At 34.9% G+C, this 26,298-nt stretch overlaps 1 protein-coding gene across 2 annotated transcripts in view; it reads left to right on the forward strand.

Moving 5' to 3' along the window:
- LOC145688938 (uncharacterized) overlaps nucleotides 1-26,298 on the forward strand; it is a 344,877-nt gene that overhangs the window by 117,524 nt on the left and 201,055 nt on the right. Inside the window, exons 7-9 of one of the 2 annotated variants that reach the window (XM_081763105.1) lie at nucleotides 9,723-10,011; nucleotides 20,173-20,226; nucleotides 26,183-26,267. In XM_081763105.1, the coding sequence (XP_081619231.1) occupies nucleotides 9,723-10,011; nucleotides 20,173-20,226; nucleotides 26,183-26,267 (428 nt within the window). The remainder of the gene's footprint in view (nucleotides 1-9,722; nucleotides 10,012-20,172; nucleotides 20,227-26,182; nucleotides 26,268-26,298) is intronic. The other variant, XM_081763106.1, reaches the window with a different exon arrangement.

Raw genomic sequence — 26,298 nt, forward strand, 5'->3', positions numbered from 1 at the left:
TTCATAAAAGGCTTGGTAAGGAAGCACATGAACTGCTTTTCCGTTCTGTAACGCCTCTTTCTTCTTCTCATCTTTCTCGTGTTTCAATTGTTCAGCCAAACTCAGGCACGTTTAACAAATATCTTTCGACGGCGTATTAAAGCTAATTTTGTATTGCGTGTTGAAAATATCACAGAAAAATGCCAGCTTGACAAATGGGTTTTGTTGTTGTGATAAATAACACTAACACGATTTTTAACGCTGAAATGGCTTGGAAGGTACACCCATTTTACAATACCACGACAATAATGAGATTCCACTCAATGCAGTTTGTTTATAAAGTTTATGACGTGCTCTCTCTTCGGGTTGTAGATAGCTTCTTTTTTGAAACCTCCTCTTTTTTCGCAAATATAGCCCATGACATGAAATTCTTTTGTGATCCTGCTCACTTTGAAACGGGGAACTTATAGAATACTCATGAAATACTCCATACACACAGGTATTCTCTCTCTATGTGTGTTCCTCACAAAGCACTTTGTCATCCTCAGTAACACATCTTTGGCAGTCACACTAAGTTTCTCCTTCCTAGTTCAACATTGCGTATTTCAACATATTTGAGAATAAATTGATCCTGGGGCATTTTCTCAGGCTTTTTATGGAATTGAGATGGAAGTCTCTGATGCCATTCATATTTAGTGTTGTACATCTGAAGGTCCCTTCTTTGCGGTTGCACTTCGGGTATTGGGGCAGATCTTAAGGTGGTAAATGTGAAACAAAGAAAACATTCTTGAGAACAATGAAATGTAGTCAAACAGTCATTGTTTTCTTCTACTTCATCTTTTACCGACATCACCCAATCGTGTTCAATTTATACGTAAGATAGGAATTCATTCAGATGTAAGAGAACACTCCGTCTCCCGTTTAATGACAATACAGCCTAGTATACGTTCTTACTTTGCCTGGTTTTCTTTGTTCTTCTTCCAGGTCGAGGGATCATATTTCCGTTTTCTTGATTGTTCACAAGGACTAACAGGCGATACAAATATATATTTTACACTTAGATAATTGTTATTCAGTCACTCTCCGCACCTCACAGTAGCAACAAAACAACACTAAACTGAATTAAACAACAGCCCACTTTCATACAAAGAAGAAACATGGAGGATGAGCGCTACCAATGAAGCGCTCTTATTGGGTTACATGAATTCATGATCCAGTGGAACATGTGACTTGTGGCACTCATCACCAAATTTGTACTCGATTTTGGAGCTGAATTTGTGTGTTTGGAGACCAATTGATTTCATATTTAAATAGCTCGCATTTAGTACTACTAGAATTTACTGTTATGACAATATTCCGTTTTTCGTAACTTGTCAGTTTTGATTCTATCCTACTCATTTAATAAGAATATTAAGGTGGTCATTATTTTGAGTTTCACCCACTAAAATATTTCTATATGATATCAAAGTAACCTATAAGAAGAATTAGCTCAATTTAATGATATTAAATGGTGTCCAAGTGACATCAAGTTTTTAATGCATTTACATTAAATAATGTGAAGGAAAGGTATACTCATTTCCAAAATTATTGTCGTATATCTATAACTGTATTCTTACAAGAATATAATTTGATAATGATTTTGCAGGGTATTTTTAATACTGATACTATGTGTATAATCGGGAAACGTATATTTGTGGTAAATTTCATAGGAAAAGAATTATAAATACGAAAATTATAATGAATAAAATAAAATGTTGCTAAATGGAAAAGAAAAATTTATTCTCGTTTTATTGTTCTTATTTACTGTTCGTTTGACATGAAATTTTTCACATACATGTCTTTGCCGATTATACACAAATTATCATTATAAGAAATACCGAGCGAATTCGTTATCAAATTATATTCCTAGAACATTATATCCCTAACCATATCAAATTATATTATACATATTTATAGATATGCAATAAATAATGAGTTTCAACATGAGTGTACCCTATATGTTTGAAACGGCAGAGAGAGAGAGTGGCATTATATCAGGTTTATGGATAAGAAGATATTATCTCATCTACTACGTTACATCACAACTATAGCGAACATCTTGAAGTTTGCTTTCTTGGACTCATGCTCATTTTTTTAATGTGAAGGGGTCACATGACATAGCGTTTCGGGATAGTTTTTCACCACAAACACATATCTGACATTATATTCAACTTGTATGTTATATTTAATAGTTTTACCAATATAATTTTAGATTACTAATTGACAATTGTATTTTTACATTTATACGATTACGTTGTCTAACATTGGATACTTATTATATGTATATGGATGTATTTGTGCGTGATGTTTAATATAGTATTTTTAAGACTATCCTAAGTATGCATTTTAGTCTGCTGGTTCTAGCTTTGTAGCTTCTGACTGTGCTTAAAATGCTTCACTATATTGAATAGTATTTCGAAAAGAATTCTACTGGTGCATCCGTACTTAACATAAATAGCGTATTGTCATGGCGGAAAAGCCTGGAGCTAAGACGGCGACTTTATTAACGGACATTTACTTAACCTTTTACACTCATGTTCTTTGCCAGTAATCACAGTTGTGAATACCGCTGCAGGGTTGTCTGGTGATTGGTAGAAGTTTGGACAGTAGACGATCGGTAGTCTTTTTCGTTCAGCGATAGATGTACATCTATCGTTAACTTCTTGAGTACGCGGATCAGACCACGGATTGGAATCCTGCACCTTTCTAACGTACTCATCAATATCACCAGCTGAGTGTAGGGTTAATAATGAAACTGCCTTGAGAGATAATATACAAAAGTACGCGAAAACATATTTTAAAAAGTATGTCTAAAATTGACCTTACCATAGAAATATAGCAGCAAACGGAAAAGTAGAGAAGAGAGGAAGAAGAAACTGAATGAATTGTATATAGAGAAACAAATATGAAATTATAAGGTCATGGTTCGACTTAAGTGCAACATACATTCTTAGGCCCACACCGTCTTAACTATCTTGCTCTGTAAAACATAAACATGCTCTCTTACACCGATAGCACTAAGGCCTAAAATGAAAATTAACTTCAACTTACTGTGGCCAGTTAGAGGATGTTTTTCCCCTGTGTATATTATAATATGCCGCATAATTGCCTTTACACACAAACCGACATGTGCTTATATTTACAAACATCAGCCATGTGAGTCTTACTATTTATTACTATAACCGCAGATACCAGAGAGAACACCATTAGTCATATGATGACGAAGGAACAACAGCCCCACCGTCTCGCCTGCAGAACCTATACAACTGAGATGATTTCTGGGCAAACATCAGTCTGCGACTGGTCACCCTACTTTTAGCTTGCTTGGAGTCCTAGCATATATCTAATCCAATGTTTCTAGTTTGCTCGGAACTCTAGGCTTTCTCTTTTCCCACTCATCTTGCTCGGATCTATGTTGGGACCCTTAGTGACATAGTTTGCTCCGGATCTCTGCCTCCTAACTTCTTCTCTGCTTACGTGGCGGATTGGGGATCCTGAATGTATCCCACTTCTGCTTCGGAGCTATCTGCTTGCTTCGGACCTCCTTGGAGATCCTTCCGTAGGCTGCTAGGACCTTGGGTCGACTTTCTTTACCCAGTATAGAGAGTTTACGTTAAATTGATATTTGTAGTGTATTGCTTGTGATGGATTTTGTAATAAAAACCGGTAGTGTGATTTGCTGTACTTAGTTCTGCACAAGCAGAACTACAATACGTACAGCTATTGTGGAACAACAAGTTCTCTAAGTGAGCACTGTTTTCCCGTGATTCGATCAGAAACACCAGATAACATGACTTTAGCGTAAAAATATATTAGAGAAAATGTCCTTTAGATTCACTTGAAACGAACACTTTCGGGAACGGTGGGTCACGTGTCACTTTATTTTTAATGAAGGGTTTATATATCGGGTGTCCTTTTCATAGTTTGACGGTCTCGTGAGATACAAATTGTTTCACTTAGATAATGACCCTCACCGTTCCCACCATAAGAAATGCATTTAAGTAAATAGCGTGATAAAACTCAGTTCCACGTACTTGATAACTATCTTAAAAATCATTTCAAGTGCTTCACCAATTTACCTGCGATTGGATTACACAGAAGATTACTTTGATTTTTGTTAGATTGATATCCGTAAAATAAAATTGAAAGCATCGATTTTGGTATGTTATTAGTGATCGAAATCATTTCTTTGTTGTTGACTTTTTATCGAAATAAAACAGGAACGTTTACACATTTTAATCCGTTGCTCTACTTTTGTTTCTGTCTCCATATTCGTACGTGGTTGTATTCCAAATTGCCAAATCTTTTCTCTTTGATAAATAATAATACAGCGAATTCTTCAATCATGACTTTGGTCGTAACATTGTCACTCATTTGCATTCAACAATGTTTGCCTTTGTACTTGTTAACACCCAAAACTCGCGATACCGTGGTATGTAGCAATACTGGGAATTCACTTGCGATAACACAGGCGAATATTTTGTCCACCTGCGACCGTTGTCGCTCATGTGCTCTGTCTATCTACGCTGCAAATAATCCCGGTATGTCGCAGCAACCTTTGCCGCTAATGTTCATTGGCACTTCATAATGGTAGGTTTATCATCTCTGGTTCCAATAGCGGGGGAACGTCGGAGGAGGAGCTTCTTGGTACTCTAAATTAATGGAAAAATACAATTTCTAAATCTCTATTATCATTTTAGCTCTACGGAAATCTAAATTCTAATCGAAAATGGTAGTAGTTTTCTTACACTTTTAGTTTAGCAGGTTGGCAAAGAATCAATTTATGTGTAGGAAGTAAAGTAGTGTACACATTAATAAATTCGTCCTTACTAGATTTCGACTGGAAGTCATGTGGATAAGATCCCTCGTTAAGATGTAAGTCCATGCTTCATACCCTTGCTGCTAAAATGGTTCTAAACTCAAATTAAATTAATAACACCCTTAATAATTCTTCCTCGTTGCTATGTGTGTAGTGTGCGCTTCCTCGGTTCAAAGAGACCCGGGATTCTTTGTCATTGGGAGCTCATGTAATTTGAATTCCACTTAAGTTATAGATTCACGTCTCATGAAATCATGATGATAAAAGGGACGCTAAACACCAAATTAACCAAACATCTAACGGAACTCTTCGATAAATCAATAAAGAAAAGAGATTCTATGTTCCACTCGAATGGACACCCAAGGAATCAATAAAACATTTCAGTGTCCAACTAATCTTCCAGCCTATAAGATAGCAAGCGTGCATAACGAGTTTAACGAACTAAGGAAATCTCTTCCACAGTCTGTTGAATAGAACTTATTTTCTAGTTCTGCGGATTTGATTTCGGGTTAAAGTCGAATTATGAAAACAAAGATACGGCAAACTAACTGTGCAACTATTTAATCTGAACTCCCTGAAATTACAGCCTGCAAAGAACTATGGCAATCCAGATGGGTTTTAGTTGCGTTATATTTATTCAGGATATCTGCTTCCATTACTGGCACTTCTGCTTTCTATTCCTGTGATCACTACTTCTCAGTTGAACTACCTCCTTAATCCTGTCCAGAAGCTACCCATGAGGATTTGAACCCGAGGCCCAGCAGTTAGGCATCTGCTGAATAGGAAGACCTAATAATTGAAACTAAACAAAAACTCGTAGGCGCGACAGCTCAGTGGAGGAGTGCTCACCCCTGATGAGAAAAGTTCCTGCTTAGATCATAATACATGTTTTAAAACACTTTTTTATTGTGGTGGGTAGAAATATGATAAATTCCAAATTGTCCGAACCTTCCCAATCAATATTTCGTTTCGGTGCGTACATATCAAAATTGAAAATCTGCATGAGATTTGCAATTTCCGTCATTGCTTACTTAATTATAATACCAACATATTTTAAAGGATCAAAGTGTACAGCCGTGAAAGTAGGAATAATTTTCAGAAAAGCATAGTAGAGTGAACCGCGAAATGTGAGCACGCCAAGAGATAACAAATAATGACTGTGATGGAAATTCAATATCGTTCATAAAATTTTCATTACACATGAGTTCACATTAGCTCATGCCGAGACCTCGAGCTAATGTGGTTCGAATTCTACTTTAAGCTCTAAGCGCAAGTCCCTTATGGCCTTATTGCTTAAAGGAATGCCGAACCGCAAAATCATCGTCATCATAAGAATATTAGCTCGACGTTTTAGAATGGAAACGAATGTGGATCTGTGTGTATTGCCAGTTCTACAGCACCAGCTGAATTCTGAACTGGAAGGAAATTTGACTTTGTGTTGAGTTCTACTGACGGAGAACCACAAAGGTTCCGTAGTGTTTCGTCCAAGTAGGCCTAGTGTTTCTTCTCAAGGCAAAATCCGTAGCATTTCGTCCCGGTGTGGTAGTCGTCCCAATGCAAATCCTTGGCAGTTTGTCTCGAGCTAGTTTTATTGATAATTGAACAGGGTAATGAGTAGAGTCTCGTCTCAGCGACACACAGATGATTACTCACACGCCAATCAGCTGGTAGTACGTGTAACTTAAACTAGGTGACAGCACAGCCGAATAGCCGAATATGACTACTAGACACTCCGAACACTTGCTAAAGTTATTGTGTCAGTATTCTCCAAGGAAGATTTCTGAAACTAGTCACTGAAAAAGTCAGGAAACATCGAGAGGTTTTGAAGAAATGTCTCTTACCTAGTCCACATAGACTAAAGAGAAAAGAAAGTCGTAAGGATTGACACATGAAAATATTAGACGAAGTTAACCGTAATGAAGAATATTCAAATATCGTTGAATAAGTTACAAACCGTTAGCTGGAATTTTACTTGTGGGAAAACCAATAGGACTCATAAATGCATCGGTGAGATTAAGAAGGGAAAGATTCCACTTTTTTGTCAAAATGAGTTGATATAGCCATTTTGTACCTTTATTTAAGACGCATATTTTCGCATGAAAAACGGAAAGTTTCCTTTCATCATTATGACGTAGAAGCACGTGAAAAATTTTACTGAGGTTAAGAAAGGAAACATTCCAGGAATCTTTCCCTTCTTATTCTCAGCCATGGAGCTAAATAAGAACATACTTGAGTGCCTAGGTATGTGAAGTTCCTATTGTTTTGCTATGGAACGGAATGTGTTCAAATTGAGGCTAATTTTCGGTTATTTCCTAGGAAAGGTCCGTGTTGTTACTGTTAGAAACTTCACATATGCAGTTCCTCTAGTTCATAATATATCTAACTCCATTAGCACGAGTGTTGTAATATATTGCTTTTTATAGAAAATATGATCGGTTAATATTGCCGAGTTAAGGTCCGTGGCACGGACATGTGGGAGCCTCAATTTACTCTACTCGGTAGGCCTACCAGTATGTTCTTATTTAGCTCCATGTTCTCAGCAGCGTTTAGTTCTTCTTCCCTCCAACTGAGCGCTCAATGATTTGAGAATGCAACACACGTGCTTTTCAGTTGCTTGGTTTTGAGATTCCGATTGTTTTTTTAGATTTTATTTGTGATTGTTCTGTGTCATCATTTAATAAGTGGTTCAAACAATGTCTGAAGCTTCGGAGTGTGAAGAAAGCCCCGTTAAAAAGAGAAGAGGATCTTGAAATATCACATGTGGGAGGGCAATACATTACACACTCTATGTACAAATTAATTTCTCTAAATTTTTTCTAGACTTTTTTCAATAAATAATTTATGTTTCAAGTAAATATATATCAATATTGTAACCCTTCAAATATCTACAATAAAGTAATTACAAAACATACATAAGAGAAATTATATAAAACATCAAAACGGCATCACAAAATTAAACTTCGTTTTCTTCAAAATATATATTAATAGAATATATCTTCGTAACTTAACACTGTTTGATAATTCAATATTTCAAACACCTATTAAATTTGAAACTCGCATAGATTTATTATCATTTCCGGTTTCAGTATTAATCAGCATAGAACAGGTAAAAGATGAACAGGTACGCTCGTGTGTGAAAAGAATAAGATATACTTGACCAATATCTCCGTACTGGAGCCGAAAGTGGGAAAAATCAAATACTTTTGATTTCAAGATCAATCACAATATTGAAAAACAGTAATACGTAGTTTACTTATGGTTCAATTGTTTAAGTTTCGCGTCCTTTTTACTAAAAGAAAAATAATTTTTGTTTTATAGATTCAGAGTACTGCACCAATAGGTCACTTCTGCCTTTTTCCTTTATTACAATAGAAAGTAAAAGAACTGTAATATTATTTAACGTTTTTATGTTGACTATAAAGCCTAAGGGTACGAGCGTGGGAAATATGGTGAATTCTTCAGCATAGTTAGCATTTGGGTTGACATTGGATTTTTGACAATATATTTTAATCGAAATCAAAATTATGTGAGAAAGGGAATGACAATTTTTTGTAAATAACTTCTTCACAATTTGAAGTTATTTTCTGAGCATGGAGCTTGGGTCGAGCTAGTCTTCTGTCATTGAAATGAAAATTATATATGAGAGGGGGAGCGAAGATTTTCATAAATAATCTCTTCCCAATTTCAAGTGAATTTTTGAACATGGAGCTTGGGTAGACTTAGTCTGTGGTTTCCTTTCGATTTAGCTACACATTCAAATGATTGAAAAAGAAGTCAAATATACATCTTAAATATTTATCATAATCTGTTTTCTCTAGGACAGGAACGGACATTTCTGTTAATGTAGCTAGCAACGAGTTACATTAACTCCCAGCTACGAAACATAAAAACAATACTACTTTGGTAATCTTAACCTTTACTTGTATATAATTTCTTATTTTAATATCTTTCTCTGTATTTTCAATGTATTTTAGACAATAATTAAACCTGTGTTCTTTGTATTAAATGTATAGAAACGATATTAAGTGATTTTTATTTCTTGATTTACTTGCGATATGTTACAACATTGATATCATAAAGGAAACACTTTACGGAAATTTTGATTTCCAAATTTTGCTTACTTTTACTTTTCTTAAATAAAGAAAGGATATGTCATTTACACTTTCAAAACTACATTGTATTATTATAAATAAACTGTTACATTTGAACAGAAAAGTAATTTTGTCACAAAAGGAAGGGCTATGAAAGGACTTTTGACTTGCGTATCAAAATTGAAAAATTGAAGTTCAAATGATTTTTAAAGAATACGGTATCAAACGAAAACCTGAAGCTACGGAGGTGAAACTTTTCATATAAACTCTACATTACTTATAACTGAATTCATGTTTTATTGTTTTTGAAAATTTTATTTTTGAAGCAAACATTGAGTAATTACTATAACATTGGAATTTCGGATTATTTATTCAGAAATTGCCTAATGTGGGATTTTACTTAAGCTAGATGTGGCATTAACCATATGAACATTTAATTAAAAATTAGTAAATGCATGTTCCAGTTTTTATATTATTTCCTGCTTCTGAATGCTGAAAGGGGTCAGTTTCTACAAGGCAAGTTTTCGGCTACATTGTCATTGGATTTCCTTTTATCAGTGCAATGAACGAACACTTATACTAGCAAACATATGTTCTATATTTAGAAGAACAGTTTATTTAACTTAACCTATATTAAACATGTACTAATATAAGTATCAGCTAACATTTAACAAAATTAAATTAACAATTTTGCTGCTAGCGCACAAAAGGAAATAAATATTTTGGGCATTACTTTTGAAAAGTAGAAAACAAGAAAAAAGTCACCATTTTAGAATTTCTCTTTCTGATTTTAGGTATTTGTGAATTCTCCATACGATTACCCTCGAAACAGTCTGAATAAAATTGTATATCATCGCGGAAAGAATGGCGAAAATCTTGTGGCGTATTCAGTGGCCATGACGCAAACAGTGAGCTCTCCCCGCATAAGAAAACTATCACCAAAACAACGGAAGTGCTACTTTCGACATGAGAAATTGTTGGATGTAAGTCCGTTCTACAGTCAGTATTCATGCAGACTTCAATGTGAATATCAACAGCTAATGGAAAAATGTCAGTGTTCGCCTCTCATTTTTCAGTATCATGGTATGTATTTAATAAAACAATGTAATCATTTTCCCCGTTTTCTAAAGCACACTTATAAAACAAAAATATTGTTTGATCTACATTTATATAAATTAGAAAAATAATGAGGTTAGAGGATAATTTTCTTTAAATGGCTATGAGATTAAACAAATAAATTCTACTGTATATTATACTGTACGTTATATTTCATCAGGAACCCATGGTAAAGTGAATAGTTGTGTGAAGGCAACATACAAAGTAATAGTAGAAGTGACACAAAGCTCTGCCATACGCAAGGGTATGCGCCTTTATACCATAGGAAGTGTTTTTGCGGTATCCTCATTTATGAGTATATGCGACATCTCATACGCGACTGCTTCCTACGAACGTAACCCTTGCAATATCGTGAGGTTCCACTTTCTGCGTTCCTACCCTGATTCTTGGATTGGTGGCCACCTACTACAAGTTGATAAGTGTCCTTTAGTATAGAAAAAGCACTATTAAAAATTCAGATGTAAGTATTATATAAGTCCATGATATTACCACATTTCATAAATTTGTCTTTGTAGAGTTACCAGCAAAAGAAATTTCACACTGTCTGCTACAACTCCATTAGGTCGGGCCCAGTACTTTCGATCTTATCAAAAACACTTTGACAGATACAACCCAACAAAAGGTAAAATTTCAACCTCCAGACGACAGTTGGTAAGCATGAGGAAAAATGAATCAAGCTTTTGCTCTTGAATTAATGCAGGAAAAATATTCACTTTAAGATAAATCTTTATTGTTTGGAGCGTCTTGTACGATGAGTGCCATATATCAATGACATAGTTTACTATGTTCATAATGTATTATTTCATTACATTCTGTTTGTGAGACGAAAGAGAGAAACTGGTCATACATAAGCTAGAAAAGTGTTGAAGTTAGCTGAAAGTATTGAACTTGGAAAATTGAAGGAAATAAATTAAGTTTGTAAATCTTTGTCTCCATTTACGACTTTCTTGAATTCTCGATCATTCTTGCCATATGCATATATCTTTTCTTCTCCACAGGAGAAGATCTTGCATATTTCACTTAATATGAATTGAAATTGAAATATGGTAATAGTTTAAGATTTTAGGGATTCGAACATAGACGGTCGGGACAGATATCTGATGCAGTAAGCACTTAACCTATGAAGGCCATTTACCTCATATTTCACAAGAAAATGTTAGTTGGAAACCATTCATGTAGCGTTAGTCCAAATACTAAGACTGTAATAAGGGACAATTATTAATTGAGTTACTCAACATTACCTTTTTCAATTGAGAAATAGTTTAAACAGATTTTCCTCAATGATTGAACGTCTCGAATTCTTCGTGAAGTTTAGGCTGAGCTTTTAATGTTAGTCCCATAACTTACACAAAAAACGGTTTACGTTTCTTTCTAATTAAGTTGTTTCAAGATCTGACAGGATCAAATTTCGAGGTATTTTAAAATAAGATATAATTAGCAAATGTTTGTACTTAGTATAGTGAAGTAGGTAAAAAGATTAAAGGAAAACATATACCTGTATTACACAACTTATTCCTTCCATTTGAGCATAATCAAGATGATTATAAAAGAATTGAAAAGCACAATATTGATAAGTGAAACAGATTACAAGGGAATCATAACAATACTCAAAGTGAAACAAAATTATATTTAATTAATATCATTAACGAAGAATAATGCAAATAAATAAATTTTCATAATAAGAATCAGGTAAGTTTATGTGAGTTAGAACACAATATAACATGCTTTATTAATTCAAACATATTTATCGTAACTTTTAGTAAGCGATATTTCTGTTAATATCACAACGTGCTGAAATCTAGTATCAATCATTTTTATTATCTGTATAGAATTCAAAGTACAAATAACAAATGAAATCATTACAAAATTTAAAGTGAAATGAAACAAAAATTAATAGAATATGTTTTCTCGGACGCCACAACATTTGCTTAAGTTGCATTGGCAAAGGGTTCTGTTAAGTTGTGTTGCACGCCACAATCTTTTATACAGTTATGGCTATTATTTGCTTCCACGTTACCTTGGTTTTTATTTTGATAATTTCTGCCAAGTATGGATCTATTATGAAATCCATTTCTTGAAAAGTTAAACTTATTGTTCGTTTGATTCCTAAATGCATTACGATTGTTGTTCCTGTTTCTCCTAAAATTAGATTCAGTTCTAATACTGATAAAATTAGACTTAGTTCTATTCTCGTTACAATGGAATATATTATTATTTCTCGCATTAAAATCACTTTCTTCTCTCACATTGATGTTGCAAACGGGTACATAACTAACTTGATTACGAATAGTATTTGCTTGATTTCGGTTACTATTAGCCCGCAACATAGATTGACTTTCAAAATTTTGCACTATCATAATGAGGTTATTAAAATTAACGCATTGTACAGAAATCGACATTTGTTGCAACTTAAAAGGTAAAAAGATTCGGATTGATGCTATTGCTCTTGATTCCTGTTGGTATGGATTAATTAACTTCAATTCATTATATACGGATATTATATAATCAGTGAGACTCTTATCCAATTTTGGGTTATAATGTCGATTTAGAACTAAGGCGTCTCTATTGGCCAACATGAAATCGTTTTCAAAATTTCAAACTAAGACATTTTAAAATCTAAATAATTACGTAAATGACTTCTGATTGCTTCAAAACATACGGAACACGGTGGTAATAAAAGATACGCAAAAGTTTCAAAAATGTAGATATATATACTCCAATTAAATCACGATTTTCCTCTAATTTACCTAAGAATGTGCTGGCCGGAATGTCATCTGTCTTTCCACTAATTTTTTTAATAATTATATTTCACTAAATCTAAAATGATTACCTTTACTAGCATGCTTGCAATGTTTGGATTTTATGGGAATGTTTTTCGGGTAATGAGATGAATGCTTTTTCCTCTCATTTCTCTTCACTTTCATCATTTTCTGAATATTCTTCAGATGAATTACTATCTTTCATTACTCTGGATTCATATGGAATAGGTTCAACGTTGACAGCCGGAACTCGCTCACCATTTGCAGTACTAAACTTCTCTTTGATCGTATTTAATTCTTCTTGCAATTCCCTGATCTGACTCGTATGCTCATTATCTAAAGTTTCCACAGCTTTTATTTTCTATATCGGTAAATCGATGTAAAATCTGTTCCATCTTATAATCTGTTCGTTCTAATTTTGAATGTATTTGTTGGTTTGTTTGACACAGTTTACTATCTATTTTGGTGTCCATTTGATTAGTTATTTGTTCGAATTTATCATCCATTTGTTGTGCTATTTGCTCCAGCATGGTATCTATTTTTTTGTGTTAGAAGTGGCATTTGCTCCAGCTTGGGATCCATGTTTTGCTGTATTTGCTCCAGCTTGTTATCCATTTTTTGCTGTTGCTGCGATATTTGCTGACCAAGCTGTCTTATAAGATCAGCCACGTTCGTTGATGAGTTCATACCTGGTAACTCTACATCAATACTTTCCTCAATTATATTTTCGTTTCCACAAACACCCATTTTAATGTTGCTATAAATTATTTTCTCACTTCTGAGCAAAGTATACTCCATGTTGAACGCTATGATGAGACTGTTTTACTGAACTCCAAACTAATCTCAAGGTGATCCTGGTCGGTAAACAACCATCTAAAATGTAACGATTAACTTCTTGTTACATTTCAGCCCACAGTTCGTGTAATTTTTAAAATATCTCAACACGTTCAATAATACAAAATAAAACACGACACCTTGTAACACTATTACCTTTTGTTGTTTTTTCACATCTCCATTAATAATCATAATTTTTTTATAGTTGCCATAGCAACTTTTAAATAAATAGTCATCTGCCGTTACGGTAACTAGGAGTACAGTTTATACATATAAAATCAACATATATTTTCAGCTACTAATATTAGCTCGTATTTCTTTATATTTAGAATCAACAACATATATATTCCTTTCTTCTTCTACTCAACAGATTGTGTACTTTTAGGCAACGTTACTCAAAATAAATACAAGAAAATCAAAGTAATTTATCGCACAGATATGCGATATCGTTGTAAGAAGTTAATAGCAACTACCCATTTATTTCATATTAAGCATATTTTTTTCTGTTATACAAGAACAGAATGTTATGGGACTAGGAGATGAATTGAGTCGAGAATAACTTATGAATTTATGTACCGTCGTCATTAAGTTATTATCAACTGGACACTCTGAACTCACGTTTACTCTTCGCAGTCATTGTAAAGTCTTTATACGAGGTGGTGTCAAATGAAAACCATAAAAGTAGAAATAAAAATCCGCATATGGCGCCAGTGAGCTGTAAGTTGGCATGCCTGTTTACGATAGTATGCCGGATGTCTCCTAGGTGGCAGCAGCCGGCAGATGCACAAACACCGGCGCAACAACAGTTCCAAAATGGCAGCCCCACTAGCCACATGCACCAGCGAGGAGCAGCGTTCTGTGATTCGGTTTTTGCGAACTGAAGGTGTGAAACCGATTGACCTTTTTAGGCGAATGAAGGTTCAGTATGGAGATGCTCCGAGCTTCTGTGGCCGATGCTCCACGCCCCGGCCAGGCTCGGAGCGTAGTGACTCCAGAGACCATTGCAGCCGTTGAAGCCACAGACTTAACACCATTTGCAAATTTCCGGCACCATTCATAGATTTGTGGCCGTGACAAACACGCATCTCCATACTGAACCTTCATTCGCCTAAAAATGCCAATCGGTTTCACACCTTCGCTTCGCAAAAACCGAATCACAGAACGCTGCTCCTCGCTGGTGCATGTGGCTAGTGGGGCTGCCATTTTGGAACTGTTGTTGCGCCGGTGTTTGTGCATCTGCCGGCTGCTGCCACCTAGGAGACATCCGGCATACTATCGTAAATAGGCATGCAAACTTACAGCTCACTGGCGCCATATGCGGATTTTTATTTCTACTTTTATGGTTTTCATTTGACTCCCCCTCGTATAAGAGAGCCAAACTAATGTTGATACAAGGCAGTGGTTATAGGACCAATGTTGGTAGACATGTACTTGGAACCAATATTGGTGAATAATCTTACGATATGTTTAGAAAGCTCCATTTTTCATTTCTTTCCCTAAATTGAGATAAATATTCACGACCTAGTATAAACCAAATTGTCATTTTCTAAAATTAGTTATATATAATAAAAATTGAATACTTTGGGGCAAAACCCCGTAAAGTGCAAAAATTGAAAGTGTAAAGGAGATAGCTTCACAAGGATTTCTCTTCATCCGATTTTCTTCAAACTTGGCACATATACACGTGTATAGTAAACCAAAAATAAATCGGCCCGTATTTTTGGTTTCTTTCTGAAAATAAGTAAGAGGGACAAAAGGCACATATTCAAAAAAGGGCCCTCTTGATTAAAAGGACCAATTTAGTGAAACGAAACTCTACGAATGCAAACATGACTTCAAAGTAGGAAATACGAGTTTTGTCGTTTTTGCGAGAAAAGAGTTGCAGGAGCTATGGTCCCCTTCGAAATTACAAAGAAGCCCGCACAATCCTTACTGAAATTGAATTTCGGTGGAATTGTTAAAAACTATGTTATGTTGTAGAAATTGTGTTCCTGAGAAAAAAGTCTCAATGAACACAGCGACAAATCTCTGACCGTTTGGTCACTACAGGGCCACTTTTTTAAAACAGCCGAACATAACGATATTCTGGATTTCCGTAAAAATGACTAAATCCGTAATATGTTGTAGATATTGTGATTTTGAGAAAAAGTATTAATGGTGGTAACCACCATCACTGAACCTTTGACCACTAGAGAGTTACGTTTGTGAAATCGGCCGAAGATAGTGATATTCTTTATTTAGATGAAAATGGTTGAAACTCTGATATGTTATAGATGTTCTGATCCTGAGAAAAAGTCTCGTCATTCAGAATCACCAATCACTGACCGTTTGACCACTACAGGGCCACATTTTCAAAACAGCAGAAGGTAACGTTATTCTGAATTTCGGTGGAATTTCTTAAAACCGTTATATGGTATAGATATTCTGATCCTGAGAAAAAATCTGAAGAATCACAACAATCCATCACTGATTGTTTGGCCACTACAGGACCATCCTTTAAACCGAACAAGAGGTAACGTTTTTCTGGACTTCGGTGAAATTGGTTATAGATGTTGTGATCCTGAGGAAAATCTCAATGGACGTAACCGCCAATCACTTAAATGTTTCCTCAGGGTCACAATATATACAACATAACACGGTTTTAGGCAATTCTACCTAAATCCAGTCTACCGTTACCTTTTGTTTCCACTAAAGCGACCCTGTAGTGGCGAAACGGGCAGTGGTTAGTGGTTATGCCAATTAAGAACTTTTCTTAGGGATACAACCTCAACAACATATCGAAGTTCCATTTATATTCATCGAAATTCAGAATATCACTATCTTCTGCTTTCAAAAAAGTAGCCCTGTAGTGGTCAAATGATCAGTGATTGGTTATTATCCCCCATAAGACTTTTTTTCATAATCACAATGTCTACAACATATCACGGGTTTAGAAATGTTTACCAGAATCCAGAACATCATTAGCTTCTGCTCCTTTCGAAAAAGTGGCCCTGTAGTGGCCAAACGATCAGTGATTGGTGGTTATCTACATTAATACTTTTTCTCGGGGTCACGATATCTACAACAAATCACGGGTTTAGTCAGTTTTATGGAAATCCAGAATATCGTTATCTTCAGCTGTTTAGAAAAAGTAGCAGTGTTGTGGCCAAACAGTCGGTGATTTGTGATTTTGCTCACTGAGACTTTTTCTCTCAGGAATACCATATCTACAACATAACATGGTTTTAAGCAATTCCACCGAAATCCTATTTCCATAAGTATTGTGTGGGCTCCATTGTCATTTCAAAGGGGACCGTAGTACCTGCAACCCTTTTCTAGCCAAAAGGGCAAAACCCAATTTGAAGTAATCTTTGCATCAGCTGAGTTTCGTTTCTTTAAATTGGTCCTTTTAATCAAGAGGGCCCATTTTGTTAAAGGGGGCCTTTGCCCCCATTAACCTATTTTCCGAAAGAAAGAAAAAATCGAGTCTATTTATTTTCGGTTTACTATATATGTGCTAAGTTCGAAGAAAATCGGATGAGGAGAAATTCTAGTGAAGATATCTCCTTTACCCTTTCACTTTTTGGCCTTAACGGGTTCTTGTTCCAAAGTCTCGAATTACTAATGTATAGATGTATCTTCTATTAAATGTTATATTAGGATAAGGAAGAATTAAAGGTACAGAGGCTGATTTGTTTTCATAAGAAAGGAATAATGTTGTTTCTTACTTACTATACCCTACTTTCTCCACCACCAATGGTGGTCGATATTTTCACTATCGGCATAAAACATTAAACATCATCACAGTTTCTGTTGCTGCAGTTTCATTCGTGCACAGAATATTGTCGCACTCCTAATTTGAAGTTTTTCAGAGACATTTCAAGCGAATACGGCGAGATAAAATACATAGTTTGATAAGTTAATTAACACAACAATCCATGGACTGGTAGCTGGATTTTTAACGTACATATATTTGTACTGAATAGGAGGGGCACAATTCAGTTTCCATGCCGTCAGTAGAAGACCAACACTAGTTTATCCATATGTCTTACAGCTTTATCGTATCGTCTCCATATAGTGCTGCTATTTTGTCAGTATAAACTTGAGACATGATATATAATTAATAGTAAGTAGTCATTTTTTAAAGAAAAATATTTTAAAAAATATCTTGCTTTCCTTTTTCAGCAAGAGCTAGCAATAACCCTACAACATATTGAGAAATTTTGTTTTCATTCACTGACAAAGTTACAATGATGTAGCTTATGGCAAATTGTGTCACAAGCTTTTCCAGTCACTTAGACAGATTAAGTTTTCATCTATTATCACAACAATTTTCCAGCAGTTGTCACCTAGGCGCCGCTCATACAGCTATCTGCCCTGTAGTTTTGCTCCGCGATATACCGTGGTATTATTTGATGCAAGATTGCTTTAGTGACAGTTTAATTTGTGATGGCTAAACGATTCAATATTGATTGGGCTACCTGAAATTTTAATCCATAAGACTCTCTACTAGTGAATTTGCACAGGCCGAATGCCCAAGATCTTCAGCATTGGACTTGTATGTTTGTTTGATGCCTTTTCTGGATTTGATTTTGAAATTAGAAAATAAGATGGTATCACTGAGTTTTATGCCAGCTAGGCTAAAGGAAACGGGGATTATGAGAAATGAATGAAATGATGGAATTAAAAAGTGTGAAGAAACGGGAGAACCGGGGGAAATCTTACGCACACGGTGTTTATTTACCAGAAAGCTCATTTGGCGTGAGCTGGGATCGAACAAAGGACTATGCATCAGATCTCTACTACTGAGCCACCGCGGCCCCCTGTATTTGATTTTGTTCGGATGTGGATTGTGGTGTGTAGACATGTGTGATAAACGTTTATATATACACAGAGAAAATCCGTTCTCCGGACAGCAGTATATTGGACAAATACACGGTATCCTCGTGCTTACTATACAAATCAGTACGAAACATACGTTATCCGCATGCTACATAGGTACTGCCCTTAGATGTTACATCTTGCCGTTTCAGGATGTCTGACATCTAAGTGTTTTCCGTGTATTACAAGCATAAACTTATGTTACCTTCGTGAGCTATATGTTATATACGTTCATTTGTATGTGAGATCCTGACCGCCTACATTGTTTCATACGGAAAGTATGTATAGATGGAACACTTATACAGACAGTATTATAAAAGTTGCGTTCTCAGTTATACGTCTGCTGTACGTTAAGTCCAAAAACTACAGGAATTACGCATGTAACCTATCTTTTTAAGTACGAAACCTACATTTTATTCTCAGTGTAATACTAACAGTGTCCTATAGAAAAGCAATTGCTCAGATACTGTTCTACTGAGCGTTGAATGCCAAACATTACATGTGAAAATGCCATAAAGTATCGTTCACAAAAACAATCTCTTTTGCAGCAATGCGTATACTACAACACATTTTCACTGCTACACAATAGCTGAGAGTGTGACTCGTGTGTGCGTATTGTAATATTTTATGTAAGTAGGTGTTAGGTTTAAGAATATTAGTTGGGGCGAGAAATGTTTTAAATTTGTGATATACTTACTAAAAAGAAAAAGATGTGTGTTGCTAGGATAGATTGTTGTTGTTTACTGAAATTGTGATATACAATTTGAGATTGGAATATAGGACATGGATTAAGGATAATGTGAAGTGAGTTACATGTAAATAAGTAGTAGAGGCGATGTATTTAGTGTATTGGAAGATTATGACATTATGATTAAAGTGTATTATGAGATTTAATGAATAAAGGCATTTTAAGGAGGTAACAGGATTGAAATATACGGAAGCTAGTGAAATTAAATATATCTATTGCTCTGCTGATAAATGAAATAATTTAGTGGAAATTACTTTTAATAATTACAGTTTAAAAAGTTTAACAGTAGGGACAATAATGGACCAGGAATTTAGTCCTTCACCGATTTATTTGTAAAAGTACAAAACAGTCTTTGTGTTTTACAAAGTTAATATATCAGACTTTCCCTTATGACCAAGGTCGAAGGAAGTAACGTTTCATACAGGAAACCCTTCGGTCATGAACGCCACCGGGGTGTCTTGTAGCTACTCCAGGTTATGATCCTAGGAAACCTCCTCGGCTTATAGCAGCTTTGTGAGGTATGGTTTCTGTTGAGGAATTCCCTTTGCTTTAAATCAGCCTCCAGGGAAGTTATTCTAGGTAGAGTGACGTTTGGAGCTGTTGTTGGTTCGCGATCAGTGGTCAACTAATTCCCCTCAGAGGTTCCTATTTTATAGGCCCTCTTCAGGTGGCTCGTCTTCTTTTGGTTCTCATCGCGTTGATCATTGTGTCTTTCTTTTCAGTATATCCTGTACTTGTTTATAAACATTAGCACGTGTCCTCTATAAACATGTGCTCATGTTGTGATGTGGGGATCCTTACTGTCTAATTTTGTTGCTATACACGACTGTTTAGATGGCAATGGATCAAACTCTCTATTTTAACGTAGGTTAGTTTATCATGCTTTCTCTGGATATTCTCTTACATTACATATTATTTATGTTATAGGAAAATACGCGCCATGTGATATTCAAGGACATATTTGTATTGCTCGCGAACGAGGTATGTTTTATAGTTTCATAGCATAAAGTTTAATTTAACAAATTTTATGAGAATTTTTAATTTTACTTTTTACGTATTTGGTGTCAAAACAATGAAGATGTTATAATAAAGATGATATGGCCATTGCTATCTTCATGAGAGTTATTTGGTGAAGAACAACCGTATATCGGTAAACCTGATTGGCTGCTCTCTCTTCTAGTCAAAACATTAAGTTCTCCATATGTGAACATGTGATGCTCTTACGTTTTCACTTAAATTTTTGCTTTCACGTCATAATGGTTACGCGTGCAATCTATGGACTGTATAATGAAACGAAAATAAATGTACCAGACTAAGATTTCATATAAGAAAATCATTGTAGCTATAAGATATCTGTTGTAGGAGAAATGACAATTAGGTTCCGTATTACCCGTTATGTCCTTTTTTTATCAGATTTGGAGGTGTTGATTTAACTAAACATGGAGCTGTGCAATTAAGTATGTATAGCACCTTATAAGAGATTATACGAATGCTGAATACCATATTACAGGTGTAAAGTGGCATTCAAAAAACATGATAGCAAAACATTTTGCGGTTCATCATCTTAAAACTCAATGTTTATGCTTTATCTTTATACAAATATATTCATGACACATATATGTGTAGGGCTCAACGCGCGCGCGCGCGTGTGTGTGTGTATGGAGGTGAGTTGCTGCGGAACATCAATACACAATGTATCGACAAAGTTCTCCTATCTCTCACAAGGAAAGGTCACGCAGTGGCTCTGCTGACAATTGTGTTTGCATTTGATATGTCATAACTAGATGAATCCTAAAGTTATACGTACCACCGTGCGGAATATCGTTAGTTACAACATATTTTGTAATGTAAGACTACAAAAAAATTACCAGGCAGAACACTGTGCCTGGTACACTGTGCAAAATGGCGACGGGTTAAATTGTAAACAAAAACTTAATTGAAAAGTCCATGGTCTCCCCTATAAATCGGAAACGGTGAGATAAATTTGAAAACAGGAAAGAAATTTTGGCATTATTTTCAAAGTACAACAATTTCAGTAAAAACGTCTTGTCCCAGGGTCCTCACATGGTCTCAGGTGGGGTCCAACTAAAATGATTCAAATGGCAAAGGAGGTAGGACATCGTTTGAAAGCCCTTGTTAAGTGAAAGATGATGGAGCACGTCTCGACATTCTACGAGAACCCTGTCCAAAATTGCGGTGGGTCAAAATGTAAACAAAAGCTTAGTTGAAAATCTATGGCCACCTTGAATCCATGATGGCCGCTAAAACCTATATCGAAAGGATAAGCATACCAAACTTCTGAAGCTAGGAAAACAAATTTGGCATTAGTGTTGATTAGTAAGTGACTAAAATATGCAAAATGTTCACACACGCGACATCTTGAGTTCAAAATGTTGCACTATGTATCGAACGCAATTCCAGCTCACACCTCTGGTGTTGCAGAAACGAACGTTTATGGTTACTAGTAGATATCCACAAAATATTAAAGAGTGTAATCTGTAATCCAACATGGCTGCCAGCGTAAAAATTAGTTTGTATATAAATATGTTATTTCTTGGGATACTGTGACCAAACCAACAAAGTTTGATGCAGCTCGATGTACTGAAATGGCTTACACATTTTTTGTACAACTCGCCAATCTTGCAAATGATTTTTCTTGCATATTTGGTTTCGCTTGAGGTATTGCTATCAAACCAACGAATGACATACAAATGTAACAATCACAAATACGTCAAAGAGAGCCCCCAACCTACTGGTGCAGCAAGTTTTTTCTGTATAACAAAATTAGAAACATACTCGAAGGTATTCAACTTTTGGTTAGCAGTATGAGTACGAAGTCAGAGTTGTGTATTCATCGCATATTCGTTATATGCAAGTAAATAATGTCAAGAGAACCGTGACAAACGTGCATTAAGAACAAAACATAAATGTTTTGTTACCGTATGAAATAATAGTTGAAGTGAATACAAAATTAAATTGTTCTTTAGTCTTCCTATTATTTCTAGATACATAATAGAGAAAAATAGAGATTTAGATTTGTACTGTAATGAATGACATAAGTTTAAGCGGCCATCTTGGATTAAAGATGGACATAGTTTTTCAATTAAGCTTTTGTTTACATTTTGACCCACCGCAATTTTGGACAGGGTTGCCGTAGAAAGACAAGACTTGCTCCATCTACTTTCATTTAACAAGATCTTGCAAACGATCAGCTTCTTAACCTCTCTTGTCACTTGAAACTTTTTTAATTAGACCCCACCTGGAACCCTGTGGGAACTAGGGATACGTATCTTTATTTTACGCGATTTTTAACTTAAATTGTTGTCCTTTGAAAATAATGCCACACTTCCTTTCCTATTTTCATAGTTGTCTCACCGTTTTCCGATTTATAGGGGTGATAATGGACTTTTCAATTAAGTTTTTGTTTACATTTTGACCCTCCGCCATTTTGCACAGAGTTGTCGTAGATAGTCGAGACTTGCTGCATTTTATTTTATTTTACAATAGCTTTCAAACGATGTGATACTTAACCTTCCTTGGCATTTAAAAAAATTGAGTTTGACCCCGTCTGGGACCCTGCGAGGACCCTGGGAAAAAAATTAAACTGAAAAAGTTTGTCCTTGAAAATGATGGGATACGTATTGTCCGAGTTTTCCATTTACCTAACCGTTCCCGAACAAATGCCTAGGTTCAAACTATTCTGTCAGCTTTGTAGCTTTTATATTACAAAATATGTCGTAACTCACGACATTCCGCCCGGTGGCAATTATAACTTTGAGATTCGTCTAGTTATAACATATCAAATGCAAAAACAATTGTCTCGTTCGGATCTTAGCAGAGCCACAGCGTGATCTTTACTTGTCAGACTGAATGGAATCAGTAACACAAGTAAAGGTTTAAAAACGCTAGATATTTTACTTTATGTGTATACCCAATTATGCGTAATGTATTATTGGAATATTTTCTTTACATTTATAACACATAAAGAATATTTTCTTTACATTTATTACTAATTATTCATACATTTGGTGCACAATGGGCACTTTATATTGAAACGAAAACACCCATAGTGTCTTATGCAGCTATATCCAAACTTTGAACACAGTATATTCAAAATTAAGTTGCAGACTTATGCGTACTTTTGATCGAAAGCCGTCTGCTAACAACTGCACCGAAAAGGTAAAAAAACATTACCAGGAATTATATATTTAAAAAGAGAGAGAGAGACTCAATATGATAGAATTTATTTTAAAAAATGAGTAATGTGAATGAAAGGAATTATCAACAAGCAATTTATTATCTAACATAATTTCATCTAGTTTTTCTGATTGAATCGATTTGCTAATGTCATTGTCTTGAACATGTATGGGAAAGTACCAATAGCGTTACTGTGATATACTGCGACATGAGTGTTGTAACCGTTCTCAAACTAAGGGATTGCTTTAATTCAAAAGTCCATCGAAAATATTCAAATGTTAGAAGTAGAACTTCATCGAAGAAAGGAAATCTTCCGTGTGCTTAAAACCTTATAACAGAAAAATTAAAAGAAAACACACACTTTTACCACATTTATTTGGAAGTTTTTGAGTTGCCTTACAGCCTGGTAAAACCGTTGAAGCATAAGAGAAAAATGTCTCAAAATAATGATTTTTTAAACCTTGCGGGTGAATAAAATTGAATTGTCTCTCAAATCATAGCTCTTTCAAGAAGGATTTTAACACATACTCCTCGTGTTCTGAATTTAAAGTTTAACAAAAAGTTGAATAATCTTAATATTATATGAACAGCTCTATACATTGTATACTAAGTTTGGGTGTGTTTTCACACATGCTAAGCTAAACTCATAATTAATGCTTCTAATTAACTTAAAATGTTCTCATAGAATATATACTGTATGTCCGTACTTTTTCATCTGTGTAAGTAGAAAATGAAGAAGAAAGAGTTTTTTTTAATGAAGACTTCTATGCTAAAAGGAACATTTGATATGACCAGTTTTTTTAAGTGCAAGTTTTGTAGTGATGCACCTACCACAGGTAATCTTGAGGGCGTTTGGGTTATCGAAGAATAATTTATTCATATCGTAGAATAATTTGACATAACATATGGAAATAGGCAATAAATATGTTTCCATTGATATCTCAGCCGAATAACTAGTAATTATGTTTTGATTAATAAATATTAGCATAGGTAACTGCAGATACGATACATCTGTTAATTTCCACCATATAATAATTCGTATGTCTTTCTTGAAGAGACACATGTGTTGTGCTTTCAACTTTAAAATACATTGCAGCAGTATATTTATATAGGGTGAGATAGAGTGGAAGACCATAATGTATTAGAAAATCATAGTACATAATAAACATTAACAAACTTTACAAATATATTACTAACGTTTAACGAAAGGTGAAACACATATTCATTAACATGGGTGATTGTAAATCCTCGTACATAGTTTTAAATAAAACTTCTTAAACATTTTTTTGTAAACTTTAAAATATGATGCACGGTAACAAACGACTTATTAAGATGAAACCGATAGTGAACTATACATTAAAGGAAGTTCCCATTATCACACTAGCGTGACGGCAGATTACATTATGGTTAATCATATCTCTATAAGCCAAAATTAATATTAACTCTTGATTTTTAATTTTTCTTTAGGTGTAATATCAACTGAAAAAGATCATATCGAGTCGAACAAAACAACATCCCTAATTTTAAAATGTTCTCAGTTTTATAGAAAAATGAAAAAAATACAGGGTTAAAAAGTATGGTTTCGTGGATGCCAATTTGATGCAGTCAGTAAATATTGTTCTATCGAAATAGGTAATTTAGTAAGATAACTCAAGTGGTAGTGGTATTATTGTAATGTTAGTACATTCATATGTACCTTATTACTCATGATAACGTTTGAGATGAGATCTTTCACAATTTTCTTTTTCGGCGATAAATAGGCGGGTTAATTGTCTCAGCCTAGTTCGATATCGGTGTCAATCTGTTAAAATCTTCGATTTCGATTTTCTCTTTAACATTCCTTTCAGCAACGAAACTATATGTGACGTGAATCTACAGCTTAACGTTGAATCCGAACGATATAGTCTCGAGCCGGGAATATAACTCGTTCACATCTTAAGGGTAGAATACAACTCTAGAGTGAAATCTTACTTTTGAATTCTGCTTTATGCAATAGATAGCTAGAACAATTCTCTCGGCTCAATTGACTAATGGACACACTCCACTAACATCTTAACAGGTAGCGGTTGATTACGTCCATCCCTTATTGCACATAATAACTCTTCAACGAAAGCGAATATGTTTTCTTGCAAAGCTAGCGCAAGTTACACATCTTGCCTTTGGATGACAGCAAATATCTCAGCGGTTCCCATCTACGAAACGAAATTGAAAAATATGGTGCGTGATTCAATTTATTGTCTGCAAGAGTTTCTTTTTTTTGTGTATCTGATTTGAAAAATATACAAAGACAAAAAATGAATTGAAACGTTTGAGTTTAATGTCCCACGTTTATGCCGGTTAGGCTAAAGAAGACGGTGATGATGAGAAATGAATGAAATGATAGAATGAAAAAAGTGAGATTAAACCGGAGAGCCCCGAGGAAACCCACACAAGCAGTGTTTATCCACAACCAATTTCACCAGAGATGAACGCTCTACCACCGAGGCCCCGCGGTCCTTTATACGAATCAACTGGCATATTGTATGTATTATAACTTTCTTTCTTATAAGAACAATACACATACTTATAACAGAGAGACATAGCCTATACTACTAGGTAAAGTGGTCTCTCTTTATATAATGAACTTATCCTGGTATTTTGGTTAACAAACGTAAGCATTATCGATGCAGTTTATTGCCTTTATAGTAGCATACAAGTACTTGAGTTTATTCTTATTTTCTGTTACTATGTTTTATTATAGAATTGCAAAGAGGTGATAAATCTTGCCAATGTTATGCAGGATGTGAGGTGGAAGGAACCTTAGCAACTAAGGTCGCATATTTCAGGTAAATCTACAACATTTTGTTTAAGCTAAAG

The sequence above is a fragment of the Thermobia domestica genome, chromosome 7, assembly GCF_964235325.1.
Source record: "Thermobia domestica chromosome 7, izTheDome1.hap1.1, whole genome shotgun sequence".
NCBI classification, from domain to species: domain Eukaryota; kingdom Metazoa; phylum Arthropoda; class Insecta; order Zygentoma; family Lepismatidae; genus Thermobia; species Thermobia domestica.